Source organism: Mandrillus leucophaeus, unplaced genomic scaffold, assembly GCF_000951045.1.
Source record: "Mandrillus leucophaeus isolate KB7577 unplaced genomic scaffold, Mleu.le_1.0 Scaffold133, whole genome shotgun sequence".
Lineage (NCBI taxonomy): Eukaryota > Metazoa > Chordata > Mammalia > Primates > Cercopithecidae > Mandrillus > Mandrillus leucophaeus.
This window is the reverse complement of record NW_012101288.1, coordinates 2,563,076-2,585,928: the sequence shown is the minus strand read 5'-3', so window position 1 is coordinate 2,585,928 and position 22,853 is coordinate 2,563,076. Positions and strand designations below refer to the sequence as shown.

Sequence of the window (22,853 nt, the reverse complement as noted above, 5' to 3'; positions counted from 1 at the left end):
ACCACGCCTGGCTAATTTTTTGTATTTTTAGTAGAGATGGGGTTTCACCGTGTTAGCCAGGATGGTCTTGATCTCCTGACCTCGTGATGTGCCCGCCTTGGCATCCCAAAGGGCTGGGATTACAGGCGTGAGCCACCCACCGCGCCCAGCCTATGTGGGGTTTTTTTTTTATATCAAAACACTTGCAGAGAGAGTTCACCTGCAGATTTAACCTCTCTGAGATTCAGGATGAGCAAACATGCAAATCAACAAGACAAATCCAGCCACATTGATTCCTGTTGTCTAATCAGAGATTTTATTAAACCATCACTAAGGGTGAATTAAAAAAGAAAAAAATGTGTAGTAATTAGTGTAGCAAAACTTTACAGGAACTCAAAAGCCTACTCATGCTCCCATGCTACCCTACACAAACATTAAGAAACTTTCTTAGTTTTGCCTATTTACAAAAATACATAAATTACTATGAACACTTATTTCAAAATGGATACAACTTACAAAACCCACAAACATTCTTTCATAGTAAGAAACGTCAAAATGAAATAGAAACTTCATAGAAATTCAGGATTGGAAGAGTCCACCTAATACAACATTCTCACCTTACAATTGAGAAATCTGGGGTCCAGTAAGGGTAAAAAAATTTGTGCAAAATCTGAGGGCTGGTTAGTAAACAGCAAAGATCACCTAAGGTAGTATTATGGGAAGACAATATGCTCTAAGCAATTTTTCTAGTAGTTTACACATGCAATAAAATAAAGCAATTTGGATAAACAACATGAACTCGATTAATGTCAAATTCTATGGTTTAAAAGAACGTTACATTCAGCACTCAAAACATAATCACATTATTATGATTAAATTAAAGTAAATTAAAATCAAATAAAAATTCAGTTCATCAGTGGAACTACTCACATATAAAGTGCTCAGTAGTAATAAGTGGTTTGTAGGCTACTGTATTAGCATAGATATAGAACATTTCCATTATTGCAGAAAGTCTACTTAGATAGTGCTAGTCTAGAATATCTTTATAAGGTATATTTTTGTTAAGATTTTTTTAAATATCTGTGTTGTAAATAAAATTGAAAGGCCCGCTTGGCAAATTGTGAATAATCCATTTACCTTTCTTTCCCATATCTGTATTTTTCCCCTCCATAATTCCTTTGAGTCAATAACATTTCTGAGATCTTCTAAAGATACAACATTAGCAGAAAGGTATTCTGCAATTTTCTGACAGTTTCTATAGAAAAAAGATTGCAACAATTAAACACAGGGTTTTATATTTCACTGATTTAATCATTATAGTTAACTACAAGCCTAAGAGGCAAAATTGCAAAATTTATATTGCTGTATTTTTCCCACTAATATGAAACACCCATCAAGTCAGTCTCTAAGTGAATTGCTGTCACATGTTCATTTAGTCCCAACATCCTCACAAATTTAGAGTAATTATCTTTAGTACTAAGGAGGAAGAAATAGACTTTCCTCTTACTATTGGCTTAAAGGTGTCAGATGTACACACACACAGGCACAATGTCACTTCCCTATCTTCAAAAAGAGAACTCTTCTCCTATATTGTCCCCATACAGCTTTGTATGGAATTCTATAACAGCACTTATCACAGACTATGTTGACTGTTAGCATTCCTGTTTCTCGCTGCACTTCAACGAAAAAGATCATGTCTTCTCACTTTCTTAACTTACCAGCATCTATTGCTATGCTTGCCATAAAGGTATTGCTCAATAAACATTCATTGAATGAAAACAAATCATGAAGTTATTAAATCCAATTGAATGCTTATTTAAGGATCAAAATTGTAATATACAATTAATCCTTGCTAAAATATCATAAAATACAACAGTGTATATTTATTCCTACATTGGCACATAACAGAAAACCAAATACAACATGACAAATCCAGTGTATCTATGTTCAAAAGCATACAGTGTGCTTATAGAATTAATCCTCAGTAATGGTTGTAAAACAGCATCAATATTTACTAAACACTTAAATATTTCAGAAACATAAATATAAAATATGAAACATCTAGATTCTTCTCAATACACAAATGTGCAATCATGGTATAACATACAATTTTATCTTGTCACATTAAAATAATTTTCAAATGCTGAGTCTGAAAACAGAATAGTATGTTAATTGTGAAAACAGACAATGCAACACAGACAATAATCAAATATGAAGAGAAGCTTACATTTCACAATGATTTCCTGCTATAGTGATCTTTGCTGAATACCATTCTCTCAAATGTTTTAATGCTCCTACAGTAGGTAAACAGTCTTTCAATTTAGGAGGATCTTTGTCAGAAGGCAATAGTATTATATCTACCATTGCTCTACCTAGAAAGAGAAAAAGGCATTTTTGTAATTTTTAAAAAGTCAGATCTGAAATATCTCAAAATAGTACCTTGAACAACTGAATTTTATGTTTATTTAGAAAAATGAATTTTATATTTATTTAGAAGACAAAGGAAGATTTTAATTTCTGAAATTCTTCGAAACAATACACGTCCTTAGGAATTCAAACTTTTTAAATGTTCATCATTTGATTTATAGCCATGTTATCTTGAAATAGTTAGCATATACTAGAAAACAATAAAATATATTATAACTACTTGCCAATTCTGCAGCAGTGGCTAATTACACACATTGCTCTTAAGATCATCAATGCTATTGTACTCAACAGAGAAAAAAAACCTGTGCAATTTCATTATATTTTTCTAAACATAATTTTGTTATCCAAAAGAGAATGAATTAGTGCAAAACTATAATATTCAAATAAATGATGTCTCTTTTATAAAGGACAATAAAACGTTTACTCAGAAAACCAATTACACTGACATCATCATTGGATCCTGAAAAACAATAACTTCACAAAACTTTAAATTTTATAAAATTATAAATTTCCTGAAGGACTACAAAAATCAAAATGAAACAAACTGGAGCTAAATTTGATAATGAAAGTATTCTAATTTGCCAAGACAACTATGTAATATTTCAGTGCATCCTTTGAACTCAACATATTTCATTTTAAAAGTTGATGTGTTGGTCAACTCATTCAGTTATTTTTCTATGTGGGGCTTTTTGTACTAATATATGATCTCCTTGAATACGAGATCAGACTGACTACCAGCTATAAGCTTCTTTATGTTAATCACAGATGCTCTATTCATCATGGCACACCTGGCTCCTAGTACAAATATTTACTTAATAATGACCTTCAATAAACAAAGTATTCAGAAAAGAATACTCTTCAAAGTATTTGTGGATGCCAACTGTACCAAATATTAGATGACAGCTACTTGATTAACACAAAGGAAAAAAGAAAAAAACAGTTTTAGGAATATTATGATACAGTATTTCACAAAATATTCTTTCTACTATGGGAAAAAAAATATCAAAAAAAGCTGAGGAAACGCCTTCTTTTATGGTATGACATTCCATTTGCTAATGCATATAGTAACTTCACCATAAAAGAATGTTATCCAAATTATCAAGGTTAAATAATCTCTTTTTTAAAGAGCTGTTTATAGGATTAGTCTTCTACAGAACATACTCTGAAAAATAACAGTCTGTAGTAGAAAGATTCTTCTTCAGTAATAACTAAACAGAGATAGTTATTTAATTTTCGCCTAACTAAATGAAAACAATGAAAAGAACTGCTACATCTCAGTAATGTACTCTAATGGAGTACATTCTGTATCAACTTCAATTATAAATTGTTTTGCAATTTTTAATTTAAAGATTAAAGTGAGAACACTAACATAAAGGATAAATTTATCACTTACTCATAAAAAGTGTAATAAGATAAGATACAAATTATTGAAAGTAGTCATAAAATATTACCAGGAGCAGGAAGCTTGTCTGATAACTGATGCAAATTTTCTGCAGCTTCTTCATAGAGACTAAAATAAAAGGGTAAGTTAGGGGGAAAAAAACCCACAAATACATTTATATATAATCATAATAGGTACTATTAACTAAAAAGATTGTTGCACAGACACAAACAGGTTAGATGTATAATCTCATTTTATCTTTATGACAATTACAGGAGGTACTACTATAATACTATTATTATCTCCACTTTAAATAACTTGCCTAAAGTTACATAATTAGTGTGTACAGAAGCTAGGATTCAAACTCTGACTACAAGTTCTTACCTATACCCCAAAAACAAACAAACAAAGGGAATAAAACTCCCTAAATTATAACTAGCATATTAAATATAAATCATAACAGACCAAACTTTTTTTGGAATCTTTTATTTATTTATTTATTTATTTTTGGTTTTGGGGATTTTTTTGAGACAGGGTCTCACTCTGTCACCCAGTGTGGAGTGCAGTGGCATGATCACAGCTCACTGAAGCCTCAATCCTACAGGCTCAGGTGATCCTCCCACCTCAGCCTCCTGCATAGCTGGGATAGCTGGGACTACAGGCACACGCCACCATGCCTGGCTAATTTTTTAATTTTTTGTAGATACAGGGTTCTGCCATGGTACCCAGGCTAGTCCCAAACTCCTGGGCTCAAGTCATCCGCCTGCCTCAGCCTCCCAAAGTGCTGGCATTACAGGCATGAGCCACTGCACCCAGCCATTTTTCTGAATCTTAAAAGTAAGAAAATGCTAAGTGTTTAATAAAAAAGGACATGATTTTTCTCTGAATGGTACTTAATAGTCTTGACTAAAGAATATGATGCCCTCCTCAGATCCTTCAAAATGGATTAGTTTTATCTATATGATACAATTTTTTATTACATAGCATAAAGGTACTTAAATCCTTTATTATAAACCCACCATCATCTTAGAAACTTAAGGCATCTTACGTAAACTCTAGTTTTCAGGCTCCCTCTTGTGGAAATAATTATTAGGTCACTTATCAGAAACGTTTATACTTTAATAGTGGTAGGAAAACATATGGCATGATACGAGTTTTTAAGGGTAAATGAAAGCACCTGAGAAATCACCTAAAAGTACTTCAATACTTTACGGATGAGAAAACAAAGGACCAGAGAAGTTACATGACCGGCCTAAGATTGTGTAAATAAAGTCTATCTCCTTGGTTCAGTGATATTTCTCTGGTTCTGAAAGGTCTCCTTTTATTAATCAGAACAAATAAATATGATCTGGAAAAAGGAAAATGAAATTTTTTAAGTCTACAGCTACTTACAGATATAATATGTGACTACTACAATAAGAGCAGTTTTGTCATGAAATGTCATGAAAGACTAAAATAAGAGGTATTAATTATAAGAGGAGGGATATTTCAGAAAAAGAAAAATTACTATCACAACTTATGTCACCTGGATCAACTTACATATTGTACCACAATTCAAAAAAACCTAAACGTGAACTCAGTCATGTATATATAATCCTCACAAACTTATGGATTTTAAAAGGTACCTGAAACGCTGCAAATACACATAAATTAAAGAAGTCACATATTTCGGCCTCAAATAGCAAAATGAAAATGATACTTTGGTATGAATGCTAGCTATTAACATTAAATAACATTTCTATTCAAGCTTTTAAAATACATTATTGGCCAGGCACAGCGGCTCACAAAGTGGCCCAGCACTTTGGGAGGCCAAGGCAGGCAGATTGCTTGAGCTCAGGAATTTGAGACCAGTCTGAGCAACATGGCGAAACAATATCTCTAAAAAATATATATATATATATATACAAAAATTAGCTGGGTGTGGTGGTGCACACCTATAGTTCCAGCTACTCTGGAAGCTGAGGTCAGAGGATAGCTTGAGCCCAGAAGGTCAAGGCTGCAGGAAGCCAGGACTGCAACACTGCACTGCAGCCTGGGTGACAGAGCAAGATCCTGTTTCAAAAATAAAATATTAGGCAGAATTTATCTTCAAGAAAGTAACATGTCAATTAAAATACGACTTTTTATGATTCTTGACATTATGTAAGCTTAAGAAACATGCATTTTAAAGAATGTTATTCAAATAAAAGGCCCAAATTGCCTTATGTCTTCCAAAGTGAAGAGTCGAAAATTTCAATTAACTAGAATTTCTTCAGTAAAGATGCTAAAATATATAATCTTCATTCTTATGGATTAAAATAACTGTCTAATATTAAGTATTTTAATGATAATACAAAAAACATATAAGCATACTCAGCCAAGGATAATGATTCCCTGCTATTACTATCTTCTTCTTCAAAACACTCAACAGCACTCAAACATTCTTCGATATTTGTTTGAAGAACATCTTCAATTTTATCTTTTTCTGTATCGAAATGTATCTCTTGCCAATCAGAACTACAAAACTAATAAATCAAAAGATTGTATTAAATAATGGATCATGAAATTATTTATATTAGTAAAGACATTCACTAATAGCTATTTTTTAATTTATATTACCTGATAAAATCCATATATTGCCTGCACTGCAAAGAACCACTTCTTGGAACCAGGTATACCACCCACTGAACAGGCTTGAAAATAAAATCACACTTCTTATTAGAAAGGCATACCATAAATAAGCAGATGACACAGCATATATACCGTATTTAGAGACCATATTTTTGAAACATATTACGTAATTATCCAACATATATATGTGGATCTTTTAAAAATCTCTGCTAAAAATTCAAATAGAATAATCTACCTCAAGAGCAAAATTCTTTACTCATAATAAATACTTGGTTTTCATTTGTCACAATTCAAAATCCATATTATTATTTTTTATTATTTTAATCATCATTTCACACAGATTACAATCTACCATAAAGATATTGAAAATACAGCTACTCAATTACCACTGAGTAACACAAAACCATGTAAGTCATTTTAGTGAAAACAATTCCTTCTCCAAAGACCATGCAGGTTGGTTCAGCCCAACTAGAGACAGAGGCGTTAAAGAGCAACCCCAGCCTAAAGATAAGGAAGATGCTCTTCTTGGAGAACAGAGTATTATATGAGGATATAAAATTAAGGGTTACCCCAGGGTACGTGTCAAGTAGTCACAAAGAATTTAGAGCTATGTATAGAAATTGGACTCAAAAAAGGAAGAAGAAAAGTAGTAACTGAGGCTTAACTAATGGAAGGAAGCGAGGTAAGATGCTAAATTCTTATTACCACTTTCTTCCAACAATCTCAGCAGAAGACCCCTACCACCTTAACAAAATAGAAACTATCAGGTAATAATTCCAATAACATCCTCTCAGGAAACATACAACTCAACTTGTACTCCCATTAAGTCTTTCCTCTTTCCTCCCCTTTAACGTGTAAGAGGCACTGTCCTTCCAATTCAATGTTACCCCCCAAACCTCCTGAGACCACTGATTCTATTATCTAGTCCACTGATTATCTTTCCTGCATTTCACTCTGCTCCCTTCTGTCTGTTCTTTGTCATTGCCATTTAAATACACACAAGTGTTTCTCAAAGTATTTCTTTTTTTAAAAAGGGGTCCCTTTAAATTCATCTCTACTTCACTTTCTTAGCTCTTCCTCAAAGATAAACTTCTGAAGGTGCTGTCCACACCTGACTGTCTCCATTTCCTTATCAACTTTTCCACTTCCTTCCACATGCATTTCAATCTGTTTTTTGTCTCCAATATGCCACTGAAAGAACACGCATCAAAGTCACCAATAACTGACTTGTTACTAAATCTAGCAGTTTTTAGTGCTGTTGTTATATGACCTCTCAGCATAAGAGAAAAATAAAAGATGACATATTTGACGACTTTCTCTTTAAAACACTTGGCTTCTGTGGCACCCATCTTTCTGGCTCCTCCTTATTCTTTTTTAAAAACTGGTGTTCAGTTCTTCTAAATACTGGGATTCAGTTTGAGACTTTCTGTTCTTCCTACTATCCATAAGCAATCCCATCATTTCTCATGGCTTCACCTGACATCTATACATTAGTTCTATACTTTATATTAACTGATGCAAAATAATTGCTTTTTTTTTTGCCATTATTTTTGCAACAACCGAATATCTCCAGCCCTCTCCTACATTTTTAGTTCCAGACACACTTATCCAACTTTTATAAAACATTTTTACTTTTTTATTTTTACATTGTAAACATGTAAAACATTTTTACATTTTTACTTTTTACTTTGACATCTTACAGGCAACTATTAACAGGTTCCAAATTGAACATGTCATATTCCCTCCAAATCTGGTTCTCCTTTCTCACTAAATGCCACCATCATGCTGTTACCCATGCCAGAAACCTAATGTCACCCTTGATTCTTTTCTCATCCTTCCCTTCTTCTACATTATACCAATTCAACGCTAAGGTAGGTGAATTCCACCCCCATAATTTCCTTCAGATCTATCCATTTTCCTCCACCCTGGCTGCCTCTCCCATTCCTCATTTGGTCTTCTACAGAATCCCCCTATACAGAAATAGCTATACTTTTCTCTAATCCATCTACTATACTTCAGGGAGAATACTTCAAAAGCACAGACCTGATCATGTCTCTTCCTTAATTAACACTTTTAACGGCTACTGATTACCATTAGGAAAAAATCCAAACACCTTGAAACTATTTACAAAATCCTCTAAATAGCCATGCCTACTTCTCCACCCTTATCCCAATTATAATCATAATGTACTTTCCGTCCCTCAAACTTGCTATATTACTGAAATCAAAAATCCTAGTATGCAGGAAATTCAGTGCAGGCAGTTTCTATTCTCACGGCTCTGATATGCACAAATTCCAGTTACTATAGCTTAAATAACACCAGTTCCCCAACAACCTGGTTTAAATTTCAGTTACCATAGTATATTAATTAACTATAATTGCATAGTTTAAGACTTCATTACAAGCTTCTCAGTCTACAAAACCACTGTATACATAAAAGATGTGTGTCATGATCAGTAACCAATCATGTTACTGCTTTTAAAGTATGTCACTGATTGGTTACTGCACAAGTGCCAGTCAGTTCACACACAGGTAGCAAAGGATGTAATTGTGTTGCCTCCCGGTTTCCCAGTGTAAATCCATGTGATATTTTAGAAAAGTGGATAAATGGATGAGGGAATTTTTTAAAAAGAGAGAGATAAAGAAACACCAAAGAAATAAAAAGTGCTAACACTGAAAGCGATCTTCAAACTAATGTAAATAGAATTCTAAAAATACTGCTGTGACAAACACCTTTTGATGAAAAAGGTGAAGATGTCCCAGAGAAAATGATCCTAGCAAAAACCTTAACATTAAAGGAACTCAGACATATTTCACAATAGTGAAAGTCCAGGTCGGGCACAGTGGCTCACATCCGTAATCCCAGCACTTTGGGAGGCCAACACAGGTGGATTACTTGAGCCCAGGTGTTCAAGACCAGCCTGGGCAACATAATGAAACCCTGCCTCTACAAAAAGTTAAAAAATTAGCCAGGTGTGGTGGCTCATGCCTACAATCCCTGCTACTCAGGAGGTTAAGGTAGGAGGATCACTTGAGCTGGAGAGGTTGAGGCTGCAGTAAACCATGATTGGGTCACTGGACTCCAGCCTGAGCAACAAAGTGGGACTCTGTCTCAAAAAAAGAAAAAAAAAAATTGAAGAATAAAACATTGGAAGTTGATACAACTGGAATATGATAATTCGCCAATAAAAGAAAAGATATTCATTCTGTATCGTAAGTTACGTGATGATGCGAAGGTGGCAAGCACTGTTCAAACTACTCTTGATAAGGCTTTTACAAAGAAATAAAACACTTTAATTCTCAATGTTTCTAAGGTTTTAAATTACAGTGTACAAAATAAATTTTATTTTTACTATTTTTTTGCTTCCCTAAAATTTTATAACAGTAAGAGAATTTTTAATGTTTTGACAAAAGATATTAAAGGTCATGGGACAATTCTAATTTTTCTCACTGATTATTATATTAAGATTGCTTTGCACAATCAATTATAAAGTACCACACTACCACCCAAAACAAGGACTGTGTGTATAAGAAACTCCTAAATACACAAGCGGAAAGTAAAATTTATCATAAGAACCCCTAGAATACTCCCAAGAGCTCTTTTACATAAACATCTGAGGTGCAAATGAAAGAAAATCTTTCCTGCAATAATAGTAGTATTGACTAAAATTATACCAACTTGAAAATTAATGAGTACTACTAGGCCTTGGAAAACAGGCTAGGGCAACATACACATATTAGAAATCATTCCCCAACGGTATTAGCTGACACCAAGAGACAAGAAGTTCTCTAATGAAAGAAGAGAAAGGTGCAGATTGTACAGTCACAGGAACTACAAATTTATCAAAAGGAGCAGACCCTTCCTTGCATCGACAGAAACTTCCTTCAGTTTTTAGGTATTGGTCTGTTTTGGCATCTCCATTTTCAGAACGTTTAAAGGACATTCTCTAGTAAAGGACAAGAAGAGGGAATAAAAAAAAAAAGATAACTATCAAAGTCAGCAAATGCATTTGTATAATGCCAATAGAAGCTAAAGGAGGAAAGATTTTTACAAAGTAAAGGTTGGTCAAAAAAGCAAAATACTTCAAAAAGTCAAAGCAGATAAGAAGTGATTGTGTTTAGTAATTATTAAGTACTGTTAAGAGAACCAGTAACAGCTAAGAACAGAAATAAATAAATGGTAAGGAAATCAGTGTGGGAGCATTATTTACATATTTTTACTTAGGATAAAACCATCCTCATAAAGCCACATTCCTCTTACTTATACATAAGTAAGATACGCAAGAAAATTTCATAAAAGAAGCAAAACTCAAGCTGAGAACCTAGAATACTTTTCATAACTTTATTATACTCAAGCATGAAGAAGAAAGCAGTACTCTATTATTCAGTTTTGTACTCCTCTAGTTACCTCTGTAACTCAGTGCCTTGTACACAGTAAAGAAGTATTTCCTCGTATTCCTTAGGGTCCAAATTAATTAAGTTAATTTCCAGTACAAATGCTGTGCCAGAGAAAAGAGTTTATTATACTTACCAGGGAAAGTACTATCTTCTGGATTAATTGAAGCACTAATGCTTCTTTTCAAGAGGTGATAAACATTTGCTGCTGTGAAGTCTGAAAAAGAAAAGACAGAATAAGTCAAAGGGCTCCAGACTTACATAATCTAACTTACTCCAGTTTCACCATCAGAGGCTGTCAAGACCAGTACGTTGTACATAAAAGTACTACCCGCTACTCAAGATCTGTTCAAGTTTTGATACAGTAAATCTAAAGCAAGCAGAGAAAATAGAAAAGGCTCCCGATCTGTACATGCCAGCCAGTTAGCACAAATGCAAAATTCCCCCCAAAAGAATAATTTTAAAGAGAAGGGAAATTCTGTCACAATACCTTATACACAACCACATATATTTACTCCTCAAAAATGCTTGTTCGATCGAAACAAATGAACACATAGAATGCAATATTGAATCTAGACGGGTGCACCAAAAAGCAGTGCAATCGCAAACAATTAAAATCGTTTAAAATTCATCATTTGTTTTTAAAACTTAGTTTCTATGTGGGATGTCTCCTCCCATTAGATGTAAATTCTAGTACAGCAAGATATTTGTCCATCTTGTTCCTGTCTGTATTATCTGCATGTGAAACACAGGGGCAGAAATAATAAATGCATATATATATCCAAAAACCAGGAAATTCTATTACTAAGGCATAGAAAATTTACTAAGTTAAATATTTACTATGCCAAGAACTTCTAAGGGCTGGAACCTTGCATCCACAAATTTGTCCCTGTTTTTCCATGAAGATGCTATTTTTGCAGCCCTCATTAACTCTATCCCAGATAGAGTCCCAGCTTCGTGGGACAACTACATATTGATCTCTCTCCAGCAGAATTTTATCACAAACTCAAACTTCTTCCCCGCTCCACAAGCCGTTCCCGCCCTTTCTCATCCCAGCGCTTACCCGGCTGCTTCTCAGTACCCTCACCCGACGACACCTCTGGCCCATGTTCTGCCTCCCTACTGGCCGCCGACGGGAATTTTCCTTCCCCCCAGATCACCAGCAGCAGGTACCGATCCATCTCCTCAGAGATCACCCCCCAATTTTAGGTATCGGCTCCCACATCCAAACAGACGCGCGCTATGACGCACTTCCTGTTCCCTTCATTTAGGTCGGCTGGAAATTGTGTCCTCCGTCGGGTTTCCGCAGTTTTCCAGCAAACGAGTTATTTTCGGGAGTTACTCCCTAAATAACTGCATTATCTGCTCCTTTCATGACGAAATTGCTGCCGTGGGGAAGACTGGAGGAAACTCGAGGAAGAGGGAGAAGCCGACAAGTGCTGGACGGGCTAGGAACTGTCCTGCTTGGGTGTTAGCGTTTCCCGCCGGGCCAGTAAGGCTGCGTCACCCGGCTTGGCTACTAAGAGAAGGACGCACGGTCTTGCTAGTGGGGAAACATGTCTAGTTTCTCTAGGGCGCCCCAGGTGAGCTCGGACTCTTATGGCTTGATGGGGTTCGTTATACTGGCAGAAGGAGAGCGTTGGTTCCGGCAGATTAAGTAGTGAAGCTGGGGCGACAGGGAAGCCGAGACCCTCGGCTAAGGTGCCTTGGGAACGCACAAGAGGGTCGTCATTCTGGCAAGCACTTAATGTCGTTCGTTTGTTACTCGTCCCCTCTTCTTTTCAATCTGCCCTTTTTTTGGGGAGTGGGGCGGGGGGTAGAGGATTCGGAGAGCAGGTCGGAGAGGTAATAAGGTGGATCACATAGGACACTGTAGGCCGTTGTAATATTTTGGTTTTTTACTGAGTAAAATGGGGACCTATTGGAGGGTTTTGATCCAAGGAGTAACGTGATCTGACCTAGTGTCAAAAGGAGCACTCTGACTGCTGGGTTGAGAATAGACTGTTCAGAAATAGAGGTTAGTAGAGGACAGAAGCAAAGAATATGTTTGGAGGGTATTACAGTAATCCAGGCGAGACGTGATGGTGCAGAGACCACGCTGGAAATCCTGTGGAGTGTATTGAAAGCGGTCAGGTTTTGTTTGAAGGTGGAGTCAATAGGACTTCCTGAAGATTGAATATAGGCCAACAGCAAAAGAAGAAACAAGGATTACCCCAAGGATTTTTGGTTTGTACAACTGGAGGGTGTGTCATCAACTGAGATAGGGAAGGCTGAGATTGAACCAGGTTTCAGGTGGAAGAATAGGAGTTAGTTTGGGTTATATGGGTCTAAGATGACTCTTAACCCAGTGCCGTTCCAAGTGTGGTTCCTTCCGTGGACTGTTTGTTGCCTGTCTGTGATGAGATAAATACAGGAAGTAAAATAAAACTTTTAAAAACTTTTTTAGCAATTTGACATCGTCCAGCATTTGTATTTTTTTCATTAAAGTTTTTTGGGTTTTTTTTTCTGTCAAAGTATCAAACTATTTGTCTACAATGGATGGGGACAAAAACTGGCCTTTTTCTTATATGTAGATTAGTTTGAGGTTGTGATAAGTAAATTTAAAATAAAACCAGCTAGCCTCGTTTTATTTTTCCAGCATTGTTTAGCCTCTTGTGTATATGCATAGCGAAAGCATCTGGTGGAGATCTTTCTGGCCTAGAATTTTTAAGAATTTGAATACATTGATGACGACTGTAAAAACAATGGTCTATTCCTGAGGTAACCTAAAGATAACTATTTCAGGCAACTTTTTAAAGTTGAAATTTATTCCACATCATCCATCTGTACTTTCCCGACTACACTGTTCTATTTTACTCTCCCCAGGAACTGAACTTCCAAATCGTCTTCAGTTTCTGATTGGCCACTCAGCTTTTAATATAATGTACCTACTAATCTATAAATGTTTTTGAAGACCTTCATAAACAGCTTCTACTTTCTTACAAGCTTCTCATTGCCCCTCCAGATTCTATTATGTGTTATACAAAAAAAAAAAAAAAAAAAAAAGTCATAATGTAAAGGGAAATATATCTTTGGGATATTTATAGCAAAACGTAAGTCATATTGCTAACAGGAAACCAGGCAGGAATAATTACTGGGTTTGTCTTTGCAGAATGATTAGGAAAAAAAAGCCCTTTTCCAGAAATAGAAATGAAAACGAAAATTCTTTAGCAATAGAGTTATTTTTCAAAGAAATTGATATTAATTGTAGAAAACATGTGATATTATATAATAATAAATTTAATTACTGTATTTCCATTTTAATGACAATTATCTTTATTTTTCCTCTTTTTTTTTTTTTTCCCAAGCAATGGGCCACTTTTGCTAGAATATGGTATCTCTTAGATGGGAAAATGCAGCCACCTGGCAAACTTGCCGCTATGGCATCAATAAGACTTCAGGGATTACATAAACCTGTGTATCATGCACTGAGTAAGTATTATTTTAGACTTGTCATTAACCACTGTAGTTTGCGTGTCGGAGTAGAATCTTGGTGAAGTTTGACAGGGCTGAGTTTAAGGACCCTTTTTATTTTTCCTGAGGATCCTGTATTCCATTCTTGCTGAAACCATACTGGCGCCCTAAACCGAATTTCGCTTATTCACGGGAAAACCATATGGATCAGTTTACCCAGAAAAAGCATATTTTATGCCACTGCCCAGCAAAATTATTAATAGCCCTTCTTTTAACACTCAGAAATAACCTGAATTGCCCCATGACTTAAACTTTCACTTTTATATATGTCCTTTCACATGATGACATGCATATAAAGAGTTTTTAAAGGAAATAATTTTGTCCTCTCTTCTAAAAAATCATTTCCCCTAGAAAAATATATGGTGCTAGCTAGGTATGGGAAGCTTATTTTCACTAATAAGATTAATAGACTTGCTTTTCTGTATCCTTTTTCCAAAATAAAATTAAAAAGTTGTTTTCATTCTAGAAGATTTCTGCTTACAGATAGTTTTTGATAGACCTCAGTTACCCCAGCACTTCATGGCCAGATCCAGATGTCAGTTTTTAGTCCTCATACTGGTTGACTTGTCAACATCATTGGCTGCAATTGATCACAGTTTTTTTTAGCTTTTATTGTGCAATATATTAAACATACAAAGATGTGTATATAAAAATATGTGATATTTTAAAGGAAATTAACCATAATAACAATTACAATGGTGAAATGAATACACTCAGCATTGGTTTGTTTCCAGTTTTTTTGCCATTATGTTATATTACATTAATGTTGCTATCAATATTCTTGTGCCATTTTCCTAGTACACATGGAAGAATTTTTCCAAGGTATGCCCAAAGGACAGGAATTACTGGGTTTTAAGGTGCATAGAAATTACTGAGTCTTTATCATGCCAGTAGCATGCAAGAGTTTCCATTACTCCTCATCTTCAATAACACTTGATATGTTCCTTCTTCTTAATTTTGACTATTCTGGTAGATGTAAAATGCTTGCTTTGTGATTTCAATTTGCATTTTCCTGATGACAAATATGGCTGGCTGAGTATCTTTTCATTTATTGGCATTTATAGCTTCCTCTTCTGTGAAATGTCTGTGCATGTCTTTTGCAAATTCTTCCACTGAGTTGTTTGTCCTTTGCTTTTTTCTTACTTTTTTTATAAAAGGTTTCAAACTATCAGAAAAGGTCAAAGAATAGTACAGTGAATTTCTTTATACTCTCCACCTAAATACAGTTGTTAACATTTTATCATATATTTTTTATTAAACCATTTGAAAATACATTGCAGATGCCATTATAATTCCCCCAAAATACTTCAGCGTACATCTCCTAAAAATAAAGATACTCTCTATGTAACCAAAATGCCATTGACACACGTAAGAAAATAAACAGTACTTTAATTAGATGGTCTAATGTTCAGTGCATTTTTAAATTTCTCTGGTTGTCCCAAGTATGTTTCTAATAGCTATTATTTTTTTGAACCAGGATGCAACCTAGGTTTATGTATTGTCTTTGGTTGTTATGCTCCTTTAGTCTCTTAATCTAGAATAATCCTTCTTTTATTTTCTTCTCAAGCTTTTGAGGAGTTCAGGCTAATTTTCATCTAGAGAACTTTCTTCTTGAAACACATTCTTCACTTGTTTCCCTGGATTCACTTGTTTCCCTGTTTCTTCTCCCTTTCTTAGTACCCTTGGCTATCCTCAGCTTTCTAAACTCTCCAATGCTCTTCTCACCAAAAATCGGAAGTGCCTCAGGGCCCAATCCTTGAAGTGCCTAAGGCCCCATGCTTTAGATGATTGCATTATGTCTCATGTATCTAAAAATCATCTATATGTTAATGCCTCCCAAATTTAAATCTCCAGTTTTGACCCCTTCCCTGTATCCTAGACTCACATATACAAATTTCTATTAAGCAAATTTTTCTGGTGTCTAGTAGACATCTCCAATGAATAATTCCATTTGGGGATGTCTTGCTTCTTGTCTACTTCACCCAAACCAACCTGTTCCTTCCCAGTTTTCCATCTCAATTAATAGCATCACTATTCTTTTTGTTGCTCTGGTTTGAAGGCATTGTCTTATCTGCAACTCCTCTTTGTTCAACCAAAAAAATAAAAAATAAAACATATATATATATATACACACACACACACATATTTAAAAATATATTAGAAAAAAGTATCTCTGAACTCTGGCACCTCTCATCATCTCTCCCTCTACTCTGATTTTAAACTGCTGTACTCTATCCTGTTTTATTCCAAAAACTGTCTCACTGTGATCTGTTTTCTTCTGCCATTGCTTTCATGTAATTTTTTCTCCATAGATCAACTACAGTTATCTTCTCCAAATGAAATTTCTGTGTGTCCTACAAGAACTTAAATAATATGGTCCCTGTTAACTTTCTGACTTTCTTTCCTTTATTTATTTATTTACTATTTAATTAATTATTTATGTCAATTCACTCAGGCCTGTGCTGTTCCATTAACTTGCCTGCCAAGCACATTTTTGCCTTATGCCCTTTTTTTTTTTTGAGACAGAGTCTCACTTTGTTGCCCAGGCTAGAGTGCAGTGACCCGATCTTGGCTCACTGCAACCTCCGCCTTCTGGATTCAAGCATTTCTCCTGCCTCAGCCTCCCGAGAAGCTGGGATTACAGGCATATGCTACCACACCCAACTAAGTTTGTATTTTTAGTAGAGACGGGGTTTCACCATGTTGCCAGGCTGGTGTTGAACTCCTGACTGCAAGTGATCCATCCACCTTGGCCTTGGAAAGTGCTGGGATTACAGGCGTGAGCCACCACGCCCAGCCCTTAGGCCCTTTTCACACTCTGTTCCCTCTGCCTAGATATTCTTTACCAGATAGCTGCATAGCTTATTTCTTCATGTATTTCAGATTTCTGCTCAGGCATTTATATTCTGAGAGAGGCCTTCCCTGATTCCCCTGCTCACCCTTTCACTCTGTATACCTTTTCCTTGCTTTAAAAAAAAAAATAGTGTTCATGGATCACCTGAAATGTTATGTAAGTATCTGTTTATTATCTACCTTCCTTCACTACACTAAGTTCCCAGAGCACAAAAAATGTTGCCTATTTTGTACACAACTGTGTCCCTAGTACCTGTAGTAGTGCTTGACACATAATTGGAATATAAGAAATGTTTGTTAAGTGAATGCGCTTGCATTTATGAATTCCAGTTGTGAAAATGAAGAAAATACTTTTAGTCAGGGCTCTGGCATTGAAGCTAAGTCAGATTTTTGGATCTGTGGAGCTAAGAGGAAGGGTATTCCAAATGATTTGGTTTGGGCAAGAGCAAAGATTTATGCTGCTCTAACCTTTTTTCTCTACCTAATGAAAATTTCAGTGAGATCAAAATAAACCCACACTCTGAAATCTGTGAGTATATAATATGAATCTGAGGTTTTGTCTTGTTAGTGTTTGTTTTTCAAGCACCCCCCAGTACAATGTCTGGCCCATCATAGATGCTTGCCAGAAATCGTTTGTGGAATGACACTTTCAAACAGATGTTTTGTGAGTAGTCAGTTCTTGTTCCCTGTAGTTATCCTGTGAACACTGGGTTAGTGAATACTGAACCATTGCTTCTGGGAGAGATACGGAGTTAGATTCCTCTGAACCTCTGGTCACAGCATTTTCATCAACCAATCAGTACATAACTTTGTTTTATGTGTGTTTCTGTTTAAAGACATCTTAACACTGAACTCGTGACCAACAGCAGTATAACAAGCTTATCTAACACACATATTATCTCTATAAGGCAACAACACAGCCTTCTTATATTTAGGAACACTAAATGCACTCAGTGTAACAAGCTTGGGGGATATTTTAAACAGTGAAACCACTAAGAAAAGTCCACAGGTGCCAGAAACATAGCACTACATAGAAAATGAAAAGGATGCTTGTTTATTTTATGAAAGGTGAAAGAAGGCAGAGCATCGCCTTATTCAGCCTCAGATGGGAACATGTGCATCAAATAACACAAATTTATTTCCACTCTGAGCATGTCCATCAATGACTGCAAAAGCACTATGAGTATTGATTTTTGGGTAACAAATTTTAACAAGTAGGCGAATTTGTAAATATGGAATCTATGAATAATGAGGTCAACTGTATTTTGAAAGTAAAAAGTGATCAGGAGACTTACACTTTAACTTATAAACCTGTTTACTTTAAAAATCTTTTTTGGCAGACCAGAAAAATAGAGAATTACCAATTCATATAGTTGCTTAATTCCTTAGGACTTTAGATATTTTGTTTAACCACCTCATCTCTTCATTGACAGTCGAGTAAACTAAAATCAGGATTTCATTGCTATTCAGCTATATTATAGTACAGCTGGGACTAGAACTTAGGCACCTGTTTCTCATGTAGGAAATTCCCCATTCCATTTCACTCTGGTGATACTTAACCACTTGTATTGAATATTCCTGCAGCTTTTTTCCTTAGCAATGGTATCAGCAGATAATAAATGAGATCTCTTAGGTTGTCTCTGCAGAAATGCAAATAATACAAAATTTGAAGAAAAGTGCAATTAGTAGCAGTCACCTAATTTCCATCTCCAAATATAGCACTATCTGTCCACTCAAAGTTCTGCTTCCTTATTACCAGGTCGTCATTGCAAAAGTGTACCTTAGATATGGATGAATAGGCTTTCTGCTAGGATACCAGAAGAGCTGTTGTGGCTGTCTATTAGGTTTCTTTGAAAGTAGAAACTTACTTTTTAAAGACTGAATTGCATTTTTTTTCACTATGTGTTTTGAGACAGGGTCTTACTCTGCCACTCAGGCTGCAGTGCAATAGAGCCATCACAGCTCACTGCAACCTCCACCTTCTGAGCCTCCCAGGTAGCTGGGACTATAGGCGTGCACCATCATATCCAGCTAAGTTTTTTGAGGTTTTTGTAGAGATGGGGTTTCACAATGTTTCACAAGCTGGTCTTAAACTCCTGAACTCAAGTGATCCACTCACCTCAGCCTCACAAAGTGCTGGAATTACACATATGAGCCACCTTGCCTGGGCATGTTTCACTGTATTTAATATGTAATATATTAGCAAAACTTCTTGTGTCCACAAGATGTCACTAAAATCAAAACTTAAATTGCAAGCAATTTTCAATTTATAAATATGTTGTGTTTTAAGAGTTCATTCTAACATTTAGTGGTTTAATAAACATTTATTGAGCAGATATTATGGGCTCATAATCACTATAAATATATTTTTTTGAAAATTGACCTACAGTTAATAATATTACAAATGATGATCATTGTTCTAGGAATGATTGTAAAAATTAACAAATAATGTATCTGAACATAATGTATACAATATTTAAACTACCTTATTTGTGAAATGGATGTTTGTGAAGTGTTGTGGAAATTGACTTTTCATTATAAGGTTATTTTTTATGGAAAATGTGGGTTAAGGTAGAAAGGATGTGGAGCTAGTAAAGGAATCCCTCTTTCTAATTAGAGCTGCCCTCTTGAATTTGGGACTTGGGAACTTTTCGAACATGTTTCTGATAAATGAAAAGAAAGGTTATGTGTGGTGATTAGTGGAGTATGACTTATTCTTTATGAGGATTCCACTCCTTTCTCTGCCAACTGATTAATTCATTGAGGAGGACTATAGGAGTATTTAAAAGAAGCAGAGGAAAACCTTTCTTTAGCTTTGCTAAAATTAGATTATGTTAAAATATTTCTGTTCTGCATTGAATGAAATAAAAGTTGCACTCAGTTTATAAAGATTAATGTTAGGAATGCTAACATACCAAACAATTCAGCAGAGATCAGATTTATGATCTAAATCTAATCTGTAGTATTCTGCCTTGTAAGTTTATGATGCTCTTCTTAAAGTTGCTTAGCTAACATATTTTTCTTTTACTATTCAGTTAAATGTATAAATGTAATTCAAATGTTAATATCATAGCATTTTAATTTTGCAATCTAAATTGTACATTTATACTTCACCTCACTCCTAGAATATCATCCTACAGAGCACTGAAGTAGATTTTTGCTTCAGGTTATATCTAGAATACGTATCTCCTTTGGAAGTGACTATATCGATATTGTCAATAAATTAAACAGTATGCCTTGTTCGTGTTACAGTATCTATACAGTCAGCAGATTTTATGGTAACCTATATGATCATTCATCACCTTGGCTGTGCACAAGTTCAGGGATGCCAAAAATAACACTGAAGTAGCCATTGGGACATTTGTCCTTCCAAACTTAGAAACAAACATAAAGGCCAAAGCCAAACTTTGTTGTTTATCACTAATTCAGAATAGCTATTTTTCAAACATTTCTCAAACTAAATCTTCAAGGAAACCCAATAAATAAAAGCAGTACTGTCCTAGTTGAAGGAAGAAGAACCTAGATCCTTGTGCCTTGAGTCACCTTTTAGAAGCCTAAGACTGAATCACCTGTACTTTAAAAACCACTATGCTAAAGCAAACAGCTTATAAGGAAGGATTCAACCCTATAAAGAGGAAAAAAACAAGCTACAGACTGGAAGAAAATATTTGCAAACTACATCATCAACAAAAGTCATATCTAAAATATATAAAGAACTTTCAAAACTCAACAGTAAAATCAAACAATCTAATTAGACTATGGGCAGAATACATGAACAGATGGCAGATAAGTACATGAAAAGATGTTCAATATAAGTAGCCATTAGGGAAATGCAAATTAAAACCACAGCGAGATAATACTACACAACTATCAAAATAGCTAATATAAAAAATAGTGACAAGTGCTGATGAGGATGCATAGAAACTGGATTACTGATGCATTGCTGGTAGAAATGTAACATGGTACAGCAACTCTGGAAAGGAATATGGCAGTTTCTTCTAAAACTAAACATGAGCTTACTATATAGCACAGCAGTTTCATTTCTCTTGGACATTATCCCAGAGAAATGAAAATTAAGTTCATGAAAAACCTGTACCAATTAATAATCCCTCTACCCTATTACTCTTTATCTTCCCATGTTCATCAGCTCCTGGCATATTGCATATTCATTTATTTGTTTGTTTATTATCTGGCTTTTCCACTAGAGCATAAGATTTATTAATAATAATTTCTCTGTAAGGAACTTAAATTTACAACCAAAAAACCACCCTATTAAAAAATGAGCAAAGGACATACATAAAGAGACACTTTTCAAAAGAAGACATACATAGTCAACAAGCAAATGAAAAAATGCCCGTATCGCTAATGATTAGAGAAATGTAAGTCAAAACCACTATGAGATACCATCTCACACCAGTGAGAATGGCTATCACTAAAAGGTCAAAAAATAATAGACGTTGGCAAAGCCAAGGAGAAAAGGCCATGCTTATACACTGCTGGTGGGAGTGCAAATTAGTTCAGTCATTCTAGAAAGCAATTAGGTGATTTCTGAAAGAACTTAAAGCATGTACAGTTCATTTTAGCACTGTTCATAATAGCAAAGATATGGCATCAACGTAAGTGCCCATCAGTGGTAGACTGGATAAAGAAAGTGTGGTACATATATACCATAGAACACTGTAGAGTCATTAAAAAATGAGATCATGTCCTTTGCAGCAACATGGATGGAGCTGGAGGCCATTGTCCTAAGTAAACTAACACAGGAACAGAAAACCAAATACTGCATGTTCTCACTTATAAGTGGGAGTTAAACATTGGGTACTCATGGGCACAAAGGGAACAATAGACGACTACTTGAGGGTAGAGAGTGGGAGGAGGGTGAGGATCAAAAAACTACCTATTGGGTACTCTGCTTATTGCCTCGGTGACAAAATAATCTGTATATTCAACCCCCATGACATGCAATTTACCTTTATAACACACCTGTACATTTACCCCTGAGCCTAAAATAAAAGTTTAAAAAAATAAAAAGTTTTTCAGTTACATTCATTGCTATATCCCCAGCATCGAGAATGATACATGGCATTAGTAAGTATATAATACATAGCAAGTGGATTTGCTCATCAATGGAAAAGGGTTATAAAGTAAATTTTAAAAGAGCTGGAGACTCCCAGCAAGCAAATTGGTGTCTCTATCTGAATCTGCCCTTGCATGGAATCTGAATATTTCAAACACGGTTAAAAACGAACACTAGGGATTTTCGTAAACACTTACTGTGTCTGGCAACTCTATATGAGGGATCTATAATTAAAGAGTCTGCAGCAGGGATCTAGGACCAAAAAAATTATACAAATGCTAGAACAAAGTAGAGTTCGTTATTTCAGTTGCAAAAACTGCAATTACTTTTGCACCAACCTAAATAGCATGGCTTACTTGGCACAGACAGTAGTGTTGGAAAAACTGGTAAATAAGGCTACAAAAAGTTATCCTATACTCTAGGTCTCCTTGAATCCCTAACCAAGGAGTTGGTACATGGGGAAGTACAAAGATGGCAAATAACTGTAACCTGTCAGTGGTTTGCTGAGAAGGACTTCTGAGATCTTAGAATTTAGCAGAAAAGAATACGTAATTGATTAGTGAATGATATCATTGCCTCCTTATGGCATTATAACTACCACTTTTTGCCATCTGGTTGT

General features: G+C 35.3%; 2 protein-coding genes across 4 annotated transcripts in view; one reads left to right on the top strand and one right to left on the bottom strand.

Annotated features, from left to right (window-relative positions):
• Positions 1-12,045, bottom strand: part of MTBP (MDM2 binding protein) — a 74,688-nt gene extending 62,643 nt beyond the window's left edge. Inside the window, exons 1-7 of the mRNA XM_011973002.1 lie at positions 11,855-12,045; positions 10,928-11,008; positions 6,386-6,459; positions 6,140-6,291; positions 3,858-3,916; positions 2,207-2,351; positions 1,117-1,234 (exon numbers count right to left, since the gene is read on the bottom strand). Coding sequence (XP_011828392.1) covers positions 1,117-1,234; positions 2,207-2,351; positions 3,858-3,916; positions 6,140-6,291; positions 6,386-6,459; positions 10,928-11,008; positions 11,855-11,972 — 747 coding nt within the window. The 5' untranslated portion in view covers positions 11,973-12,045. The remainder of the gene's footprint in view (positions 1-1,116; positions 1,235-2,206; positions 2,352-3,857; positions 3,917-6,139; positions 6,292-6,385; positions 6,460-10,927; positions 11,009-11,854) is intronic.
• Positions 12,036-22,853, top strand: part of MRPL13 (mitochondrial ribosomal protein L13) — a 49,988-nt gene continuing 39,170 nt past the window's right edge. Inside the window, exons 1-2 of one of the 3 annotated variants that reach the window (XM_011973003.1) lie at positions 12,036-12,374; positions 14,139-14,262. In XM_011973003.1, coding sequence (XP_011828393.1) covers positions 12,348-12,374; positions 14,139-14,262 — 151 coding nt within the window. In that variant the 5' untranslated portion in view covers positions 12,036-12,347. The remainder of the gene's footprint in view (positions 12,375-14,138; positions 14,263-22,853) is intronic. The other 2 variants (XM_011973004.1, XM_011973005.1) reach the window with 2 other exon arrangements.